Source organism: Mercenaria mercenaria, chromosome 15 (assembly GCF_021730395.1).
Source record: "Mercenaria mercenaria strain notata chromosome 15, MADL_Memer_1, whole genome shotgun sequence".
Lineage (NCBI taxonomy): Eukaryota > Metazoa > Mollusca > Bivalvia > Venerida > Veneridae > Mercenaria > Mercenaria mercenaria.
Window position 1 is genome coordinate 68240429 of NC_069375.1, and position 23623 is coordinate 68264051.

General features: G+C 37.6%; 1 protein-coding gene across 2 annotated transcripts in view; it reads right to left on the minus strand.

Moving 5' to 3' along the window:
* The window catches only part of LOC123557346 (F-box only protein 38-like), a 44136-nt gene that overhangs the window by 9613 nt on the left and 10900 nt on the right, over positions 1-23623 (minus strand). For both annotated transcript variants that reach the window (XM_053525513.1, XM_045348770.2), the window contains 9 exons: positions 17062-18506; positions 15950-16128; positions 10461-10596; positions 9221-9354; positions 8868-9041; positions 3909-4062; positions 2786-3468; positions 2098-2238; positions 230-375 (listed from right to left, as the gene is read on the minus strand). In XM_053525513.1, coding sequence (XP_053381488.1) covers positions 230-375; positions 2098-2238; positions 2786-3468; positions 3909-4062; positions 8868-9041; positions 9221-9354; positions 10461-10596; positions 15950-16128; positions 17062-18476 — 3162 coding nt within the window. In that variant the 5' untranslated portion in view covers positions 18477-18506. The remainder of the gene's footprint in view (positions 1-229; positions 376-2097; positions 2239-2785; positions 3469-3908; positions 4063-8867; positions 9042-9220; positions 9355-10460; positions 10597-15949; positions 16129-17061; positions 18507-23623) is intronic.

The following is a 23623-nucleotide window of genomic DNA, read 5'->3' on the forward strand; positions in this document are numbered from 1 at the left end:
ATACATACACATCATCCAGGTATCAAACTCATGACCCTTCAATCCCTGGATACACACTCTCTATTGAGCTAAGCGTGCAGGCTTTTTGCATGAACAAACTTTTTTCTGCAAAACAGTTGCAAAAATACTTCCTGCCTCTTTAATGCATTTCCAACAGAACTTTATAAGGCAATATTGTATAGTAATCAAACTTTTGAAAAAAATTCTTTTGAAAGAATTAAATAACTACCATACTGTGGTCCTCTTCCCAGACCGGATCATTCGTACTGTCACATTTGTCCGCCACTGATGGTTTTGACCGCTTCCTACCATGGTGTAATGGGCAGGACGGGCTTGGCCTTGGTGTCTCATACACTGAACTAGGCTTGTATCTTCCTAGAAAATAAATGTAGTAAGTTCACCGCCACTGACAATATAAAACGCATTTTGACCTGATGAAGAATGTACGTAGGATTAGGCTGTGGTCTACAAATACAGTGTTTTGTTTAGTTAATACTAATTTGTTTTAGCTCAATTGTGATGAAAGCTTCAAGCTTATTGGAACCACTCTTGAGTCCACTTCCTGGAAAAGCCATATAAGAATGTGCAGTTGTGACCTCAGATGAGTGGCAGACACCTTATGTTTGTTTAGGCCCTAATCAAAAAATTGCATTTGGTAAAACAACCCAAAATGTTTTGTGCAAAAGCTGGGTCCCAGCGATTTTCACGGGTAGGTTGCATTACGGCAAACAGATGTTTTTTTAATGATAGCCTTACTGTACTGTAAATGATAGAACAAGAGGACCATGATGGTCCTGAATCGCTCACCTGTCCCCACATGACCCAGTTTTGAACTGAGTATGACGTCGTTTTTTCTATTATTTGACATAGTGACTTAGTTTTTGAGCTCATGTAACCCAGTTTTGAACCTGACCTAGATATTATCAAGATAAAAATTCTGACCAATTTCATGAAGATCCATTGAAAAATATGGCCTCTAGAGAGGTCACAAGGTTTTTTATTATTTGACCTACTGACCTAGTTATTGATGGCATGTGACCCAGTTTCGAACTTGACCTAGATATCATCAAGGTGAACATTCTGACCAATTTTCATGAAGATCCATTCAACAGTATGGCCTCTAGAGAGGTCACAAGGTTTTTCTACTTTTAGACCTACTGACCTAGTTTTTGAATGCAGTTGACCCAGTTTCGAACTTGACCTAGATATCATCAAGATGAACATTCAGACCAATTTTCATACAGATCCCATGAAAAATATGGCCTCTAGAGGGGTCACAAGTTTTTTTTATTATTTGACCTACTGACCTAATTATTGAAGGCATGTGACCCAGTTTCGAACTTGACCTAGATATCATCAAGGTGAACATTCCGACCAATTTTTAAGAAGATCCATTCAAAAGTATGGCCTCTAGAGAGGTCATAAGGTTTTTCTATTTTTAGACCTACTGACCTTGTTTTTGACCGCACTTAACCCAGTTTCAAAATTGATCTAGATATCATCAAAATGAACATTCAGACCAACTTTCATACAGATCCCATGAAAAATATGGCCTCTAGAGAGGTCACAAGGTTTTTTTATTATTTGACCTACTGACCTAGTTATTGAAGGCACGTGACCCAGTTTCAAACTTGACCTAGATATCATCAAGGTGAAATTCTGACCAATTTTCATGAAGATCGATTCATAAGTATGGCCTCTAGAGAGGTCAAAAGGTTTTTCTATTTTTAGACCTACTGACCTGGTTTTTGACTGCAGCTGACCCAGTTTCAAACTTGACCTAGATATAATCAAGATGAACATTCTGACCAACTTTCATAAAGATCCCATGAAAAATGTGACCTCTAGAGTGGTCACAAGCAAAAGTTTACACACGGACGCACTGACGCACGGATGCACAGACGACGGACGCTGCACGATCACAAAAGCTCACCTTGTCACTTTGTGACATGTGAGCTAAAAAATGCAAGATAAAAACAAACTCAAACGTGGGACAAGGTTGTTCAGGTAGGTACTCTTAGACAGCACATCATTGAGTTCATAGTTAAAGATTACTAACTAATTCATAATTTCTTTATTTAAACAGCCAACACAAACCTGCTTTAATTATTTTCTCCTTATCCTGAGGTTTCCGAGCAGCCCTCTTTTTTCTTGTGCTTTTCTGACTGCAAGCTTTCCTGATGTCATCATTTGAGGCCTGACAACCAATATCTACTGTCTCTTTCACACAGGTGCAACCTGTATAGTGATGAAATTATAACAAAACTATATGCCTGGTTAGCTCAGATTAAGAAGTTGAGAGTCTGATCCCAAAGCAAGTTGTATTTTCCTCTTGATGGTTTGAAAAATGACAATATACCCGACAGGCAGGTATATTTCCTATCAATCTAGGCCAGGAACCAATGTTGTAAACTTGAGACTGGAAACCAGTCAGAATGCAGCCTAGCCATTGGTCAATTTCTAGACTGAGCCTATGATCATTCAGATGCTTGACATTTGAGACTGTATTCAAATTCTCTTATTTTATAAGCTTGTATACAGTCCATAAGAAGCAGGAATCCTCAATCATTTCAGACTATCTATAAGTATTTTTGTCAATATTTTTAAGACCTTCATCACTATCCTACATCTATGACAAACTTTCTCTAAAATTAAGTTATCAGTCATAAATCATAGGTTTCACTTACTTTATTTACAATTGTGTCAAATATATACTGCTGGCTACCTTTGAAAACTGACCACAACTATGTACATACCTTACCTTGAATTCATGAATAACACATACCATTCTTAACTTTTGAATTCTCTTTTTCAGCATCTGTCTTCAAAGTGTCACTTTCTTTTCCCTTTCCTTTACTTGACTTCACCCTACTGACAAGCCCCTTCTTGGTTACAAGGGCCTTTCCTCTCTTAGAAACCACTCCATTTTTACTCCCTACTGGAACCCCACGCCCATCTGAACTTGATTCATTATTTAAACTTTTGTTTTTATCACAGGCTGCTTGATTAGTATTCTTTTGGGTAGTTTTAGAACTTCGAACATTATGAGATATTCTAGGCGACTTTCTGCTGGAATTTTCAGTCTTATTTTTACTCCTAGTTGTTCTTGATGAGCCTTGTTCAGAATCTGTTTGACAAGAGGCATTTCTTGACGTATGTCTGAAGTTATAACGTTCATTTTGATTTTCAAATTCAGCAGCTGCATTGTGATTGGCTACATTTCCCCTATCTCCATTCTGATTGGCTGCCTCATTTTCAATCCCATCATCCTCTCCCCTGTTATCACCTTGACCTTGTTCAGCTGGTGGATTATTGTCTATAGCACCATCATTTGCACCATTTACAGCTGCATTGTCAGCAGCATCATCATCGTCATTGTTGTTCAAGCCACCGGGATTATTCACTAAAGGCTGGGGGTTTATTAATGCTGCAGATATTCCCAAACCAGTGCCAGCGCTGAGTCCAACCCTGGAACAATTAGAATATAAAAGAAAAGATCACACCACGAGCCCCAAAGTTCCACCTTCATAATGCAGTTATCATGCACATCAGACACACTTTTCTTATTAAGTTAAAATTTATAATGGTTTGCATTTTGCTTTGTTTTGGATTAAGCATTGTTATACAGCAATATTTCAGTAATGTTTCTGTGGGCAGTTAGTATAACAAATGTTCTTGGATTCTGTACCAGAACTAACCTGTTCTCCACAAATAAATGAAAAGATAAAGACTACATTTACCCCAAATATTCTATTTTATTCTGCCTGAATCAACTTGTTAATGTGTAAAGTGGCGGGTTGGGTAACTAACCATAGCGCGAACAAAATATTGTTGAAAATTAGTATAAACAATGTATCTTGGAACAAAAAAAAAGGAATGGAAAGTCTGAAGTAATTGTAAAATTATACCTTGAGCAGCCAAGTGGAGGTTCCTTGAATATTTCTCGCAGTGTGAGGTACCGTAGCTCGGGTAGGAATGTTAGAAAGGCACAGAATTTCTCAACTCGCATACTGTGACAATTCTCCAAGGTCAAATCACGAATATGTCGTAAGTAATGCTGGCCTACAAAGAAGAAAAACATTTTAACTTATATCAAAAAGGAACAGAATTTCTCTACATTCAATCTTTGAAAATGCTCGAAATTCAACTCACAAATACCATAAATTCTGAAATTTTTATGAGAATAAAAATTAGCTTTATGTGAATTTGTAACTGGTTAGAACTGCAGATATAGTTAAGATATATGTCCAACTTTTGTCATATGGACGCTGTCTGTGTGAATACCAACAGTAAGTAAATATAGCAAAATAAATACCTCATGAAAATTTCTGATTTTACAGTATGATGCAAGTTATACTACCATGAAAAGAAACAAAAGACAGCTATATCCCCCGCTGCTGTTATGGATAGTGGTTCAAACCTTAGACCTTGAGTTGTGACCTTGACCTTGAGCCACCATGGCTGACTCATGGGTTCTGCACATCATCTTGATGAAGTGATCATTTGATCCAAGTTTCATGATTACCCTTCACGGGGTTTAGGAAATACAGAGCAGACATGAACTGGAAGGCTCAAATCCTTGACCTTGGGCTGACATGGCTGACTCATGAGTTCTGAATATTGTCTTGATGAGGTGATCATTTGACCCAAGTTTCATAATTATCCTTCAAAGGGTTTAGGAGATACAGAGTGGACATGAAATGGAAGGCTCTGAATTGGAGCTTTGCCAGTAAAAACAAGAGCTGTCACAGGAGACAGCGTGCTCGACTATTCCGATGCTAGATAGTGAAACTGGGCACATCTGAGGAAACTAGAGCTGTCACTGGAGTGTTTAATGACTCCAATTGTGGATGAATATATTGCTCAATAGCCTGAATCTATGTCAAAAATATCAACTTAAAGTAATAAGAGAGGTAAAGATAAAATGTATCAAAACACTATATAAGTATATGCTAAGCAAAAAGGGGCATAATTCATTAAATATTGGTGCCAGAGTTATGCAGCTTGTGTCATATAGTGTAGGTGATGATGTTGAACAACCATTTTAAGTTTGAATCAAATCCATTCAGTAATAACAGAGACAGAGTGAAAGTGCATCAAAACTTTAACCTAAAATTCTAAGTAAAAAGGGGGAATTTTGAATCAAATCCATTCAGTAATAACAGAAACAGAGTGAAAGTGCATTAAAACTTTAACCTAAAATTCTAAGTAAAAAGGGGAAATAATTTATGAAAAATTGGTCCCAGAGTTATGCACCTTGTGTCATATGATAAGGGTAATGATGTTGAACAACTATTTTAAGTCTGAATCAAATCCATTCAGTAATAACAGAGATAGAGTGAAAGCGCATCAAAACTTTAACCTGAAAATCTAAGTGAAAAGGGGGGATAATTCATGAAATATTGGTGCCAGAGTTATTGCCCTTATGTCAGATGATGTGGATGATGATGAGGAATAAGTATTTCAAGTTTGAATCAAATCCATCAAGTAATTACAGAGTTAAGTTGAAAAAAGAGAAAGTGCACCAAAACTTTAACCAAGGTGGGGACGCGGAAAGACGCCGACGCTGGGGCGAGTAGGATAGCTCTCCTTATACTTTGTATAGTCGAGCTAAAAATCCCAGTTAAAAAGGGGCATAACTCTGTCAAAATCCAAATCAGAGTTATGGGAATTGTGTCTCCTGGTGTAGACTTTGATAGTAAATAACTATTTTGAGTTTCAAGTCAAAAGCTTTAATAGAAACAGAGATATTTGAATTTATCAAAAAATTTAACAAAAAATTCTAAGTTAAAAAGGGACACAATTCTGTCAAAATTCAAATTAGAGTTATGGGGATTGTTTCTCCTGCTGTAGACTTTGACGGTAAACAAGTATTTTAAGTTTCAAGTCAAAAGCTTTGATAGTAACAAGAGATATTTGACTTTATTAAAACTCTAACCAAAACTTCTAAGTTAAAAAAAGGGGCTTAATTCTGTCAAAACTCAAATTAGAGTTATTGGAATTGTGTCTCCTGGTGTAGATTTTGATAGTAAATAACTATTTTGAGTTTCAAAGCTTTCATAGTAACAGAGATATTTGACTTTATCAAAAATTTTAACAAACAATTCTATGTTAAAAAGGGGCATAATTCTGTCAAAATTCAAACCAGAGTTATATGGATTGTTTTTCCTGGTGTAGACTTTGATGGTCAATAAGTATTTTAAGTTTCAAGTCAATAGCTTTGATAGTTACAGAGATATTTGACTTTATCAATAAACTTTAACCAAAAATTCTAAGTTAACAAGAGCTCGTCGAACACGAAATGCCCCCTTTGATGCATTCAGTAATTGCACAAGGAACAGAAATTATATGCTCACTGTAAACAGAAGTTCTACCATTCTGGTTTAATCTGACCTTGACCTTTAATCTATTAACCTAACAAGAGATTACAGAGAGATCTTGGCGCCATCCACTCAGCCATTTTTGAATGTTCCAAATTTCAAGACTGCCTCAAGGTCAAAATCAAGGTCAAATTTCATTTCGGTACAAAACAAAGTGTATGTGGTCCAAATTTGAAAGCTGTGGCTTGAGAAATGTGAAAGTAGGTCACTAGATCAATTTCAAGGTCAAAGTTTATTTCTGTAGACAGAACTATGCATGTGCTTCAAATTTGGAGGCTGTAGCTTGAGAAATGTGAAAGTAGGTAATAGGTCAAAATCAATGTCAAATTGCAATTCAGAACACAAAAATAAATATGCATGCAGTCCAAATTTAGAGCCTGTAGCTTCAGAAATGTGAAAGTAGGTCACTAAGTCAATCTCAAGATCAAAGTTCATTTCGGTACACAAAACTATGCATGTGGTTCAAATTTGAAGGCTTTAGCTTCAGAAATGTGAAAGTAGGTCACTAGGTCAAAATCAATGTAAAATTTACTTTCGGAAAACAAAACTATGCAAGTGGTCCAAATTTGAAGGCTGTAGCTTGAGAAATGTGAAAGTAGGTCATTAGGTCAGAATCAAGGTCAAATTTTATTTTGGAACAAAAAACTATGCATGTGGTCCAAATTTGAAGCGTGTACCTTCAAAAATGTGGAAGTAGGTCACTAGGTCAATAACAAGGTCAAAGTTTTTTTCGGTACAACAACCTATGCATGTGGTCCAAATTTGAAGACTGTAGCTACAGAAATGTGAAAGTAGGTCACTAGGTCAAGATCAAGGTCAACTCATGTCAAGGTTCATCTTGCCACTCAAAACTATACATGTGGTCCAAATTTGAATGATGTAAGTTATGGACATGAAGATTCTAAGTTTTTCCCTATATAAGTCTATATGAACCATGTGACCCCTGGGGCGGGGCCATATTTGACTCTAGAGGGATAATTTGAACAAACTTCATAGAGAACCACTAGATGATGCTACAAAATATCAAAGCCATAGTCCTTGTGGTTTCGGCAAGAAGATTTTCAAAGTTTCTCCCTATATAGGTCTATGTAAACCATGTGACCCCCAGGGCGGAGCCATATTTGACCCTAGGGGAATAATTTGAACAATCTTAGTAGAGGACCACTAGATGATTTCATAAACAAAATATCAAAGCCCCAGGCTCTGTGGTTTTGGACAAGAGGTTTTTCAAAGTTTTTTCCTATAAAAGTTTATATAAACCATGTGACCCCCAGGGTGGGGCCATATTTGACCCCAGGGAAATAATCTGAACAATCTTGCTAGAGGACCACTAGATTGTGCTTCATACCAAATATCAAAGCCCTAGACCCTATGGTTTTGAACAAGAAGATCAGAAACCTTAACTGTTCCTGGCCAATGTGACCTTGACCTTTGACCTAATGACCTCAAAATCAATAGGGGTCATCTGCTGGTCATGGCCAATCTAACTATTGATTTTCCTGACACTAGACCCAAGCATTCTTGAGTTATTGCCCGGAAACCATTTAACTGTTCCTGGTCACTGTGACCTTGAACTTTGACATACTGATCTCAAAATCAATAGGGGTCATCTGCTGGTCATGACCAACCTCCCTATCAACTTTCATGATCCTAGGCCCAAGGGTTCTTGAGTTATCATCTGGAAACCGTTTTACTATTCAGGGTAACTGTGACCTTGACCTTTGACATACAGATCTCAAAATCAATAGGGGTCATCTGCTGGTGATGACCAACCTCACTATCAACTTTCATGATCCTAGGCCCAAGAGTTCTTGAGTTATCATCCGGAAACGGACAGGTCTACATTCTGACCAACCGAGCGACAGACATCTGCAAAACAATATACCCCTCCTTCTTCGAAGGGGGGCATAAAAAGGGGCATAATTCTGTCAAAATTTAAATCAGAGTTATGGGGATTATTTCTCCTGGTGTAGACTTTGATAGTAAATAACTATTTTAAGTTTCAAGTCAATAGCTTTGATAGTAACAGAGATATTTGACTTTATCAAAAACTTCAACCAACAGCGACGCTGACGCCAAATCCAAGGCGAGTATAATAGCTCTACTTTTTCTTCGAAAAGTCCAGCTTAAAAGCAAAAGAAGTCAAATCCCCAGCTTAAATCACATTTTTCCTGTAGGAACATTCCTACAGACCTCCTCTCCTCCACACTGATGCACACTACCCCACCACAAATGGTCTGTCTGCACATTTCTGACAGAACATAAATTTTGGGCTGGCTTACAGCCTGATTAGATAAATAATTTTATATCAAGATTTTACACCTAATACAAATATATATATATAAGACTGTAATCACAAATACCACTTTTTTAAAAATTCAAACAACATTTTATCCTCAAGTCTAATGGCCCCTCACATTTCACAAAGCAACTGAAAGAACACAGCGATTATTAGGCCAATCAAATGCAGAAATCGTAAGTACTTACCAGGAGTCAACCACAGTAAAGGATTGATCAAATTTGGACAATTGTGTATCTCTAACTTCTTCAATGGCTGAAAACACTGTCCAACAAGCCGCATACCAGAGTCAGTAATGCGAGACTGCGACTCTGGAAGATCTGCTAGGCCCTCCGCTACCAGCTCCGCATTGGTCCAATTTTCTGTATAAACAGAAAACATAAAACTAAATCAATCCTTATAAACTACATTTACACTTGAATACTAATAATAATCTCAAAAACATCACTGGGCAGAATCAAATTAGCTACCGTAAATAACAACTGAACTGAATTTTGCTTGTAAAATATTCTACGGGTTTAACAGCTACATTCATACAAACCATTAAATGGGACGGCCTCCTTCCATCCTAGACAAAGCTCTTCAAATCCCGGGTTGATTGTGACATCAGCTATCGCCAGAGCTGAAAATACTGCATCTTTTGTGAGACTGGGCTGTATCCTCAATGCTTCAATACTGAAATACATAATGAGCCGCACCATGGGAAAACCCTAACCACCAGTGCATTTGCGACTAGCATGGATGCAGACCAACCTGTGCATTCATGCAGTCTCGTCAGGTTCCATGCCGTTTGCTAATGTTTTCTCTAATTGCAATAGGTTTTGAAAGCGAACAGCATGGATCCTGACCAGACTGCGCAGATATGCAGGCTGGTCTAGATCCATACTGGTCGCAAATGTACTATGTTGGTTTTTTCATGGTGCAGCCCATTATACCAATGCATATTTTTTGGACAAAATATAAGACTTACCAGTTATAAGCTCTGTATCAAGAAATATGCACTAGTTCTGCAGCAGGAATATTGTGTGACAGCTGCAATTTTCCCCGAGGCAAAGCTAATAATCTTATTATAACATAGGTTTTTTGTTGGTTTTTTTGGTTGGTTTTTTGTTGGGTTTAATGTCGCACCAACACAATTATAGGTCATATGGCGACTTTCCAGCTTTTATGTTGGAGGAAGACCCCAATTCCCATCCATGCATTATTTCATCACAAGTGGGCACCTGGGTAAAACCACTGACCTTCCTCACATGTAGAATTCAACGCCTAAAGTAAGACTCCAAACGCCATCGATGAGGGGCAAGTGATTTGAAGTCAGCAACCTTAACCACTCGGGCCACAGCGGCCCCCTTTATTACATAGCTACCTACACATATTAATATTATATAAATATCATGAATTTTTTCAATAACCTGAATAAAATGACAATTCTTACATAAAAAAAAAATACACAGCACACATTTAAATGATGTCACACGCGCAACATGAAATTATGACATCAAAATTAGAAATCTGAAATTATGCATTCATAGATTTCTCTACTGAACCAAGCTAAGAAATTCAAACCAAAGAAAAAATACATTTCCAGCTGACTTATAATTAAAACTGTACACAAGCTTATTTAAATCACACTCAGGAATCTGCAGAAACCAGTACAGGTGTGATATCATGGGAAGGTGCAGTCATGCTCCCAATTAGGGCTTGAATCAACATCCTCATGGTTGAGCCACTACACCTTATACACAAGACCACCAATCTCAATTAAACTCCATTTTACTTACTGTGCAGCTGCAGCTATAATCAGAAAGCCCAGATCAACATCAAGAGCATTCTTACACTCCCCCATTGTGATACTGTTCAGTCGCCTAAACCCTCCATCTTGCCAGTTATCTTCGCATAAATGTTGGATTACTCCCCCTGAAAATATATATGCTGAATTAATCCCCTTGAAAATGTATTCTAATCACTAGCCCTGAAAATATAACCTGAATTACTCTTCCTGAATAATACAGGTGCGTAGCTAGGGCATTTTTCATGGTCCACAGAGGTAATAGGGGTGGGGGTCTTGTTTATTAATGTAAGAACAGCAAAATGTGTGCATTTTAGCATGTATTTGAAGCAAAACCTTATTCTTTCTTATTTTTGTTTACCTTATTCTTTCTTATTTTTGTTTTATTTTACTAGATATTGCACGTGCATTATGTGGTTTAGCAATCCATGTTACATCTGAGCAAGTATCAATTCATAACAAATGGTGACAAACTTTCAAAATATCATTGTGATTGGATATATCATTCAAGAGATATGTCTGTAAGTATAAATACGATACTTAGTCTATTAGCTGCCAAGTCTAGAAACTGAATACTAGACGAGTCAACAAGGACTTACTAAGTTTCATGACACTGATACAAATGTACCAAATATGAAACTGATACCTTGCATAGGGAAAGCATCTACATTACATCAACTTTGTTAAAGGTATTTCCTTCATCTTTTTTACAACTATAAAACAGTATTCTGCAAAATGTTTTCACATCTTTTGAATTTCTTTCGTGGTTTCGCCACCCTGATATCGTGCTTCATGCAGCCTTTGTTAGCCATATGCAAAGCCCTAGATAACCATGGCGAAGCGCATGATCACAGTGGCGAAGTGACAAAGTATGAATTGCAGGCTTTAACATAAGCAGTGGGTAAACATTGTACCAACAATACTGAATCTTAAAAACAAGAGGGTCATGATGACCCTGAATCGCTCACCTGAGTAATATGAGCCATATGTTCAAATGGTAAGCTGATGCTAAAATATTAGACAGTTTTTTGTTTTTTGTTTGTTTTGGGTTTAACGTTGCACCGACACATTTTAGGTCATATGGCGACTTTCCAGCTTTGATGGTGACGAAAGACCCCAGGTGCCCCTCCGTGCATTATTTCATCACAAGCGGGCACCTGGGTAGAACCACCGACCTTCTGTAAGCCAGCTGGATGGCTTCCTCAAATGAAGAATTCAACATCCCGAGTGAGGCTCGAACCCACATCGATGAGGGGCAAGTGATTTGAAGTCAGCGACCTTAACCACTCGGCCACGGAGGCCCCTAAAATATTAGAAAGTAGGTCAGTAGGTCAAATTCATGGTCACTGAAAGTCAGTTTTAAGATCAGTATGCAAAACTGTACATGTCATCCAAATTTCAAGGCTGTATCTTAAAAAACAAGAAAGTAGGTTAGTAGTTCAAGGTCACAGTGAGGTGACTCGTAATCACTTGGGTACATCAGGTAAATATAATTAAACAGTCTAGGAAATATGATCTGATAATTTTTGAAGTATTTTTTCCTAATAACTCATATAACAAGTGACCCCCAAGGTTGGGCCTCTTTTTACCCATGGGGCATAATTTGAACAATTCTGTTAGAGGTCCACTAGGCAATGCTACATACCAAATATCAAAAGCCTAAGTCTTTCAGTTTCAAACAAGAAGATTTTTAAAGTTTTCTCCTATATAAGTCTTGGTAAAACTTGGGACCAACGGGGTGGGGCCTCTTTTCATCCCAGGGGCACAATTTGAACAATCTTCACACAGGACCATAAGGCACTGCTACATACAAAATATCAAAGGCCTAGGTCTTGTAGTTTCAGACAAGAAGATTTTTAAAGCTTTTTGCTACATAAGTCTGTGTAAAACTTGGGACCCCCAGGGTGGGGCCTCTTTTCATCCCAGGAGCACAATTTGAACAATCTTAATAGAGGATCATTAGATAACGTCACATGCCAAATATCAAGGCTCTATGCCTTGCAGTTTTGGACAAGAAGATTTCTAATGTTTTTCCTTTCGGTTGCCATGGCAACCAGAGTCCTGAATGGAATGGAATTCTTTGAACAATTTTGAAAGGGAACCACACAAGGATCATGCCTGTGAAGTTTGGTGTCATTCTGCCCAGTTGTTTACAAGAAGATCTTTTTAGAAAATGTTGACGGACACACAACGGACGCCTGATGACGGACGACTACACTGCATGATGCACGACAGACATTGACCAGTCACAAAAGCTCACCATGAGCCTTTGGCTCAGGTGAGCTAAAAAGTAAAAACATTGCGTGACAGTTGATATATTTCAACGACATCTAATTCCAAGTATTGCACTGAAATCTTGATTTGAAAATTTTTAGAATGTTGTTTAAGGTCATCTGAAATATAATACATAGTAGAGTTTAGTTACTTATTAGGCCATTAAAAAAATTGTTAGAAAGAACATATTTATCTCACTGTGAATTGGTTGTCAAATACTGTAATATCTTACAACTTGTACTGGTGTCAAACCTGGGCTTTACACATAGGATTTAACTAGGTAATTGTTTGTTTTCTATTATATTTTCTACAACACCGGAACCATGCCATAATTGATTATTTCATACATTTAAGTACAATAATAAGATATGTCTATGATATCTGATACCTATATAACGTAATTATTATTATGCGTGACAAATTACGTCTGCAGTTTTATACAAAATGTCCTATTCGAAAGCTTTTAGGCATGAAAATGTCTCTTTGCTGATTTCTCAACCAACATTTTATCAATTTTTGACACTGTATTATAATTTTAAAATAGAAATTTGCCTCTTTAAACCGTTAGCATTGACAGTGTATGATGGTAATATTTCACATGTTCAGGAGTTTTACAAAGTAAGCAATCAATTAGTAGGATAATGAACTAAATTGAAAAACTGTACCTAAATTGTCATAAACTACAAAGACAATTGGTGAATTTCAATGTACTTTAAATTAGGGCCGGGACGATTTCAAAATTTTGAAACTGGTTAATTATTTGTATGAAATCGAATCGAACCGGTTAATCAGCCCCATATTGAAAATGCTCTTTGCTTTCCTGATGACCGTATCAAGGTACTTCAAGCAGTCAACTTCATTAAGAACTTAATACTTTATCGTTTGCAAGCAGTTTAAAAATTAATAAATAATATTTTTGGTGAATTTCATTTTGAACATATCCTGTCAGGCAAATCCGAGACTATTGATTACGTTATGGGATGTGTTTTAGCAGAGATATACTGTGGGTCAATGTGCTGACCAGTCAAAACAAGAGCACCGCCTTGCGGGTGCTGACGCTCATCTGATTTTTTTTGTGTAATAGAAATATTGTCCTACCCATGATTTTCTAAGTCTAAAAAGGGCCATCATTCTTGCAAAAAGCAGGATAGAGTTATGTTTCTTGATGTACAGCGTCCACTTATGATGGTGAAAAACTGTTGCAAGTTTTAAAGCAATAGCTTTGATAGTTTATGAGAAAAGTTGACTTAAACATAATACTCAACCAAGAAAATGATTTTCTAAGTCCAAAAGGGGCAATAATTATTGCAAAAATCAGGATGGAGTTACGCTGCTTGCTGTACAGGGTCAGCTTATGATGGTGAACAAGTGTTGCAAGTTTCAAAGCAATAGCTTTGATAGTTTAAGAGAAAAAGTTGACCTAAACATAAAACTTAACCAAGAAATCTGATATTTTCTAAGTCCAAAAGGGGCCATAAATCTTGCAAAAAGCAGGATGGAGTTATGTTTCTTGCTGTACAGGGTCAACTTATGATGGTGAACAAGTGTTGCAAGTTTTTAAAGCAATAGCTTTGATAGTTTAGGATAAAAGCTGACCTAAACATAAAACTTAACCAAGAAAACTGACTTTCTAAGTCCAAAAGGGGCAATAAATCTTGCAAAAAGCAAGATGGAGTTATGTTTCTTGCTGTACAGGGTCAGCTTATGATGGTGAACAAGTATTCCAAGTTTCAAAGCAATAGCTTTGACAGTTTGGGAGAAAAGTTGACCTAAACATAAAACTTAACCAAGAAATCTGATATTTTCTAAGTACAAAAGGGGCCATAAATCTTGCAAAAAGCAAGATGGAGTTATGTTTCTTGCTATACAGGGTCAGCTTATGATGGTGAACAAGTATTCCAAGTTTCAAAGCAATAGCTTTGATAGTTTAGGAGAAAAGCTGACCTAAACATAAAACTTAACCAGGCAACGCCGACGCAGACGCCGACGCCGACACCGACGCCGACGCCGACGCCGACAACCGCTCAAGTGATGACAATAACTCATCATTTTTTTTCAAAAAATCAGATGAGCTAAAAATATATAAAGATAAAGCACGATTTGTGATGTGTATTGTTTAAGAGCAATAAGCGGTTTTGCAAAATTGAAACCGGTTTTACATAGTTATCGAATCGGATCCGATTAACCGAGTGAAAGGTTTGAATAAAAGAAAAAATTATGTTAAATTTTTTTAACCAAGACTGTCAATATGAATCCACAGAAATTTGAAATACATTATGGCAAATATACTAGCAACTTAATGCATTTATGACCAATTTTTTCTTAAATGTAATATCTGAATAAAAAATCAAATATCACTTTTTTAACAATTCACAATTTTGATGTTTTACGAAGCAATTTTCCCAATTGTAATGGAAAAGGTCCAATTACAAAAAAAAACAAACAAGAGCTGTTTCCATAGGATGACACATGCCCCCGATGGCACTTTGAATGAATAGTTATGGCCGATGTTAGAGTTCAGGACCTTTGACCTACGGAGCTGGGTCTTGCGTGCGACACGTCGTCTTAATGTGTCACACATTCATGCGTAGTTATTTTAAAATCCATGCATGAATGACAAAGATATGGACCGGACACGCCAATAAATGCACTATCATGAAAAATGACCTTTAACGTCTAAGTGTGACCTTGACCTTTGAGCTACAGACCTGGGTCTTGCGCGCGACACGTCGTCTTACCGTGGTACACATTCATGCCAAGTTATTTGAAAATCCATCCATGGATGACAAAGATATGGGCTGGACACGCCCATCAATGCACTATCCTTTAACGTCTAAGTGTGACCTTGATCTTTGAGCTACGGACCTGGGTCTTGCGCGTGACATGTCGTCTTACTGTGGTACACATTCATGCCAAGTTATTTGAAAATCCATCCATCGATGACAAAGATATGGACCGGACACGCCCATCAATGCACTATCCTTTAACGTCTAAGTGTGACCTTGACCTTTGAGCTACAGACCTGGGTCTTGCGCGCGACATGTCGTCTTACTGTGGTAAACATTCACGCCAAGTTATTTGAAAATCCATCCATCGATGACAAAGATACGGACCGGACACAAAAATTGCGGACAGACAGACTGACAGACCGACAGACGGTTCAAAAACTACATGCCTCCCTTCGGGGGCATAAAAATCAACAATTACCTAAGACTGGGACTCTCTGTAGCTCGAGACGTTTCAATCCTCTTGCTTCTGCGAGAGCACTCAGTAACGGAATGTACTTGAGTGCACTGCTTGGACCAATGCAATGTGACATCACAAATGTCTTTAACTTGCACGCTGAGAAATCCTTGAATGGATGATGATGGACGAATTTCACCATCCTAGAATAAGACAAAGGAATTCATGAGCTAGACATTTCAATAGAAAAATATGTTCCAGTTTTTCTCTGTAAGAACCAAAATCATATACTCTTTTAAGGGCTCTTGTACACTTTTAAGTTTCAAGCAAAATTAATACATATATGTTTAAGACATCAAAGTCCAAGGTTCCAAGCTTTTAAGTGAAATCTGGAGACAAATTAATCTGATTGGCTTCTTCAAGCATAACCTAGAACTTGACCAATGGCAAGGCTTCATTTAGACTGGTACCCTTATTCAGTTTCATACTCTTGGAACCAATGCATATCAAGATCTACAGTAACTGTTGTTGTAGCGCATAAAGATTACTCTACACTCGGCCTGGAGGCTGATAATTTGAATAATCTCTCTGGCTTTCATTGCCTTGGAGCCACACCCTGGGTGTAAAGATGTAAATTGAGTTTGGAGAGTAATGGAGACCAAATTCAAAATGGAGGCTTCCTATTGGTCAATTTCAAAATGAGATCAGGATCAACCAATCAGCTTCAGCAATTTTGAGGTAATAATCTCGAAAATGATTCAACTGAGCGTTCCATTTTCTACACGACTGAAGTAAAACTTTCTCGTTAGGCCATAAAAAAATCAGAGTTAAGGATTATCATTCTGATGGGGAAAAAAACAGTAAATATGCATTTTTTTCGTTCCTATTTTTTTTCCTTCAATTATTTAATTTATAGAGAAAGTTCCATAAAATAAATATAGCTATAATTCAAATTTCATATGACTGAATTTTAACAAATGTTACCAAATTCCCTAAAATTCCATTCTGACAGCACAACAGTCTCATTGTTCCATCAAAATGAAAAACACTCTGGTTGGGGCCTAATTTAAGGGTAAGTCAGGTAACCCTAACCAGCGTGGGTTTTTTTCCTGGCATTACATATCTTGCACACCTACCTCAAGTAAAGATGCTCCAGGTGACTGTCCATTTGTGGCATGTAGTACACAGAACAACCGACTAGATGAAGATTTGTAATTCTCGAATCATCTTTCAGCACCGTCGTACTGCCATTTAGCACCGGAAACTGTGGATTACGGTTCTGAAACTTCCCAATAATCTTCGGATGAGAGGTTTTTGACACAATATTTTCTAGTAGATCCATGTTTGATATTTCTATACCTTCTAATGATTTACACGCAACAAGAGTATCAACAACTGCTGCAACAGTTAAAACATCCGAACTCACATTTAGGTACGATGAAATGTTTGCTGGATGAAAGTTATAAATAAACCGTAACCTTGGCAACTTACTGAGAAGACTGGAAAACATTTTGTTTGTCATATTTGGTAGATTATTCTCAAAAAGTCTCTTATCACAGACATCCTCGTTGAAATCGATTTCCTCTCGTATTGATAAACTAGCCTGGACAGCTTTCTGAAGCTTTTTTGACAACGATTCAAACCGTAACATCTCTTTCAGAGTCAAATATTGAAATATATAGCATATCATCTCAACAGACAGTACATTAAAATAATCCACTGCATTTCTTGACTTCTTATCTTTGCCTGAAGCATCTCTATTAAGAAAGGTTTCAAACCCGCCTGTCAGTTTCATGAATTGTTCATATCTTTTACCGCAAGGACATCCTCTGATTAGACCCCCGTCGGTAAAAATGGAAAAATAAACATTCTCTGAACAGTTACAAACTTTATCAAAAATGAAACGAGTCACTCCAACCTTCTTTGCTCTCATTGACCTGGTTGTCACGGTAGCAGGTAACTGTGTCCTTGACCTTTTACAAGGTCGCTCATCACCAGAAATTCCTCCATCTAAATATGAAGCACTTTCCGTACTCTTCCTCTTCCTTTTTGTACCAACCTTTGACTTTGAACTGTCGTTTCTATCTTTAACAAGACCCGATTTCTTCCCCCTTTTCTTGGTCTTCTTTATGAAATTCGATGTTTTTCTATTTTTCTTCCTTTTTGCAGCAGATGGTACAACGGAAGCTGGGCTTGAAGCTGAGGTTGCTACAACACGGTTCCTCAAGTAACACCTTTCCTGAACCATGTTTCTCTTAGCAGCATTGATCACATTTTTCTCATGAATAACAGGAGCACCTGATTCTCGTGACCTTGATCTTTTCAACTCTGTTCTGGTTCCCAGTTTTCGTCCTCCCTCTCTTCTTCTTGAAATATTCTTCTTCAGCTTCTCTAAATTACTGGAAACATCCTTCCTGGTACTAGGCCTTCCTTTTACTTTACCTGTACCTGGCTTTCTTTCATCAATGAGTCCATGGGTTTTTCTCTGTCTGCTTGTGCCTGGCACCTGATTATCCGAAACTATATTATCTGTTTTACGTCTTCTACCCATACTTTATCAACTGATGATTAAGCTTTGTTCCTGAAAAGCCAATAAAAAGTTAAATATGAAACAAGAAACAAGTCAATGTCAAACAAGAGGGTCTTGATGACCCTGAATCACTCACCTGAGTAATATGAGCCAATGTTTCTGATGCTAAAACATTAGAGAGTAGGTCAGTAGGTCATATTCATGGTCACTTAAAGACAGTTTTAAGATTGCTGTGCAAAACTGTACATGTCATCCAAATTTCAAGGCTGCATCTTAAACAAGAGGGCCAAGATGGCCCTAGGTCGCTCACCTGAGAAACACACCATATCATAACACTGTAAACATGTTTGACCTAGTGATTTCATGGAAACAAATATTCTGGCCAATTTTCATTAAGATTGGACCAAAAATGTGGTCTTTTGAGTTTAAACAAGTATTTTCTTAGATATGACCTAGTGACCTAGTTTTTGACCCCAGATGACCCATATTCGAACTTGATCTAGATTTTATCAAGGCATTCATTCTGGCCAAATTTTACGAAGATCAATTGCAAAAAATACAATCTCTATCGCATACACAAAGTTTTTCTTTGATTTGACCTAGTGACCTACTTTTTTACCCCAGATGACCCATTTTCAAACTTGACCTAGATTTCATCAAGGCAATCATTTTGACCAAAATTCATGAAGACTAATTGAAAAATACAGCCTCTATTGCATACACAAGGTTTTTCTTTGATTTGACCTAGTGACCTAGTTTTTGACCGCAGCTGACCCATATTCAAACTTGACCTAGATTTCATCAAGGCAATCATCCTGACTAATTTTATGAAGATCAATTGAAAAATACAGCCTCTATCGCAAACACAAGGTTTTTTCTTTGATTTGATTTAGTAACCTAGTTTTTTATCCCAGATGACCCATATTTGAAATCTGCCTAGATTTCATCAAGGTAAACATTCTGACCAAAATTCATGAAGATCAATTGAAAAATACAGCCTCTATCGCATACACAAGGTTTTTCCTTGATTTGACCTAGTGACCTAGTTTTTGACCCCAGATGACCCATTTTCAAACTCAGCCTAGATTTCATCAAGGCAATCATTCTGACCAAATTTCATAAGGATCAATTGAAAAATACAGCCTCTATTGCATACACAAGTTTTTTTCTTTGATTTGACCTATTGACCTACTTCTTGACCCCAGATGACCCATATTTAAAATCAACCTAGATCGCATACACAAGGCTTTTCTTTTATTTGACCTAGTTTTTGCCCCCAGATGACCCATTTTCGAACTTGGCCTAGATTTCATCAAGGTAATCATTCTGACCAATACTCATGAAGATCAATCGAAAAATACTGCCTCTATCGCATACACAAGGTTTTTCCTTGATTTGACCTAGTGACCTAGTTTTTGACCCCAGATGAACCATTTTCATCAAGGTAATCATTCTGACTAAATTTCATGAAGATCAGTTGAAAAATACAGCCTATATCGCATACACAAGCTAAATGTTGACGGACGACAGACAGACGACTGACACCCGACATCGAGCGATCAGAATTGCTCAGGTAAGCTAAAAACAAGAAAGTAGGTCAGTAGGTCAAGGTCACAGTCAAGTGATCCCTAATTGCTTGGGTCATCAGGTAATAATAATTAAACAGTCTAGGAAATACGACCTGATAATTTCTTAAGAATTTTTTCCTATATAACTCATAATTATAACAAGTGACCCCCAGGATGGGGCCTCTTTTCACCCCAGGGGAATAAATTGAACAGACTTGTTAGAGATCCACCAGGCTATGTTACACACCAAATATCAAATGCCTAGGCCTTGAACATTCAGACAAGAAGATCTTTATTTTTTTTCATAGAGCGTCTATGTTAAACTTGGTACCCCAAGGGCAGGGCTTCTTTTCACCCTAGGGACGTAATTTGAACAATCTTGGTAGAGAAACACTAGGAAAGGCAACATACTTAATATCAAAACTGAGGCCTTGCAGTTTCAGGCAAGAAGATTTCTAAAGATTTTTTTCCTATGTAAGTCTATGTAAAACATGAGACCCCCCGGTTAGGGCCTCTTTTCACCCCAGGGGCATAGTATGAACACTTTTGGTAGAGAACCACAAGGCAATACTACATACAAAATATCAAAGGTCTAAGTCATGTGGTTTTAGACAAGATTCAAATGTTTTTACTATATAAGTCTATGTAAAGCTTTTGACCCCCGGAGCAGGGCCTCTTTTCAACCCAGGGGCACAATTTCAACAATCTTGATAGAGGACTATAAGATGATGTCACACGCCAAATATCAAAGCTCTATGCCTTACAGTTTTGAACAAGAAGATTTTTCAATTTTTTACTTTCGGTTGCCATGGCAACCAGAGTTCTGCACGCCATTAAATTCTTTGAACAATTTTGAAAGGGGACCACCCAAGGATCATTCCTGTGAAGTTTGGTGTAATTCTGCCCAGTGGTTTTCAAGAAGAAGATTTTTTAGAAAACGTTGACGGACGCACGACGCACAACTGACACTGAGCGGTCACAAAAGCTCACCATGAGCCTTTGGCTCAGGTGAGCTAAAAATCAGGTTTTCAACATATGGCCTTGACCCTAGTGGCCCTAAAACAATCTAAGCTAAGTTTTAAAATCAGCTTGATGAACACAAAGTCCATACTGTGACAATGTATGGCTATCAGCTGTTTTATCTTTTTTAGTAACATCAAACATCCAAACAGTCACGAATGTACTCTAAAGCTTGGTCTCCATCATGGGCAGATCCTGAGGGTTAGGGGTGGGAGGTCAGGGGGTCCAGACCCCAACCTAGAATTTTCAAAGTTAATGGTGAAAAATTTTAAAGCTGCGCTCTAACAGTTGAACAAACAATACCAAAATCATATTACAATTTCTGCGACTGCGGGCATCGTGAATCTAAACAATACTTGCTGTGTATAATACTCCATCTCCCTATCAAGTTTCATGATCCTAGACCCAAGCGTTTTCAAGTAATCGTCCGGAAATGGTTTAACTGTTCCCTGTCACTGTAACCTTGACCTTTGACCTACTGACCTCAAAATCAATAGGGTTCATCTGCTGGTCATGATTAACCTCTCTATCAACTTTCATGATCCTTGGCCCAAGCATTCTTGAGTTATCGTCTGGAAACCTTTTAATTGTTCCTGGCCAATGTGACCTTGAACTTTGACTTAATGACCTCAAATTCAAAAGGGGTCATCTGCTGGTCATGACCAACCTCCCTATCAATTTTCCTGATCCTAGGCCCAAATGTCCTTGAGTTATCATCCAGAAACCTTTTAATTAGACCCAAGCGTTCTCAAGTAATCGTCCGGAAATGGTTATACTGTTCCCTGTCACTGTAACCTTGACCTTTGACCTACTGACCTCAAAATCAATAGGGTTCATCTGCTGGTCATGATTAACCTCTCTATCAACTTTCATGATCCTTGGCCCAAGAATTCTTGAGTTATCGTCCGGAAATCTTTTAATTGTTCCTGGTCACTGTGACCTTGATCTTTGACCTACTGATCTCAAAATCTATAGGGTTCAACTGCTGGTAATCATGACCAACCTCCCAATCAACTTTCATGATCTTAAGCCCAAGCGTTCTTGAGTTATCATCCGGAAACGGATTGGTCTACATACCGGCAGACTGACCGAAGTGGGGCATAAAAAGTATTTCAAACAAACATGGCAATTTTTCTAGGATTTCTTCCAAGTTATCCTCAATACCTCACACTTACCTGGATCCTGGACTGAACTCCACTGACAAGTCATTTTGCCAGGCTTCTAGGGAGTGGAGATCATTTTGTAAAGGTTTGATTTAACACGGCACAGGGTAAAACGCAGACAAAAAAGGGAAAGAGGAGTGCAGACCAGTTGAGTTATATAGGGGATCTGCAAAATGCAGACCACAAAGAATATAATAGGTATTGGAAAACGCAGACCACATAGAATGCGTGAAAATTTGGAAATAGCTGTTATGACACTTGTGTTTTATAAGTGGACATGATATGATGACATTGGAATGTTAATTACAAATTATTGTGAATTTGTAGAACTTCATTGAATAAAGAGACTCATTTTTTTGTTGTTATTTTTTTACAAAATTTATCTGCATACATTATTAAAATTCAACATAGTCTAATAATCATTTGGGAGACTTTTATCATATCAAAAGTCGAATCTTTAGTTTATACAGAATTTATTTTAGGTCGATTGTGAAGGAAGTTCTACAACTTATATTAATCACTTTCGACACCTCATTCCTGATGGAAACCATCGCCATGAGGGTATGAGAGAAGAGGCCAGTTTCCCTTTTAATGCCGAGTGCCAAGCAAGGGAGCTACTGGTACCATTTTTCACGTCTTTGGTATGACGCGGCCGGGGATCGAACCCACGACCTCCCGCACTCGAAGCGGACGCTCTACCACTAGGCTATCGAGGCAGTTAAGTTAAGTTAAAAAGAAATACACTAGTATTTTGTGAAAGTTTTACCTTTGTAGCTATATAATACAACTATATTTATAAATTATAACATTTTGGGTACATTTTAACTTATTACTTGGGTATGTCTTAAAAGGCCTAGATGGGCTACTATATAAGTGCCCACCCACCTCCAATCCAATAAACAACTCCCGTCTTATCTGCTGCTTATCAGCGATTATGCAACAGTATAATTTCCTTGTACTAACAAACAGTATCTGCCAATATATCATTTGTCATTGAATTTCAAGTGAATGTGGCCATCAGTGGATGATGGATTTCCTGGTATTTTGTGAAACTGCATTGAAAGTTGACAGACACTATGATATATAGGTCATGAGTACCTTATGTACTGGCGAGGTGATTGCAGAATTTTCCATATATATATAATGATTTCTACATGAGAGAAACAGCTTACTTATTCTTATGTAGTGACATAGAATCTAAGGCAAAACCCTTTATGTGGCCAGGGTACTGGCTTGCCTAGGATAAAACTTAGCAAACACATTAGTTCTATACACTAGAAATACGGTCAAATTGCCAGATTTTCTTGTATCCACCTGTTGTCCCCCCAGTTTGTTTAAATGTCTAAATGTTTGTAATGTATTTTGGGAACAGTTTGTAATTAAACCTTCAACATTTAAAGATCTTTGGTTCTTTTAT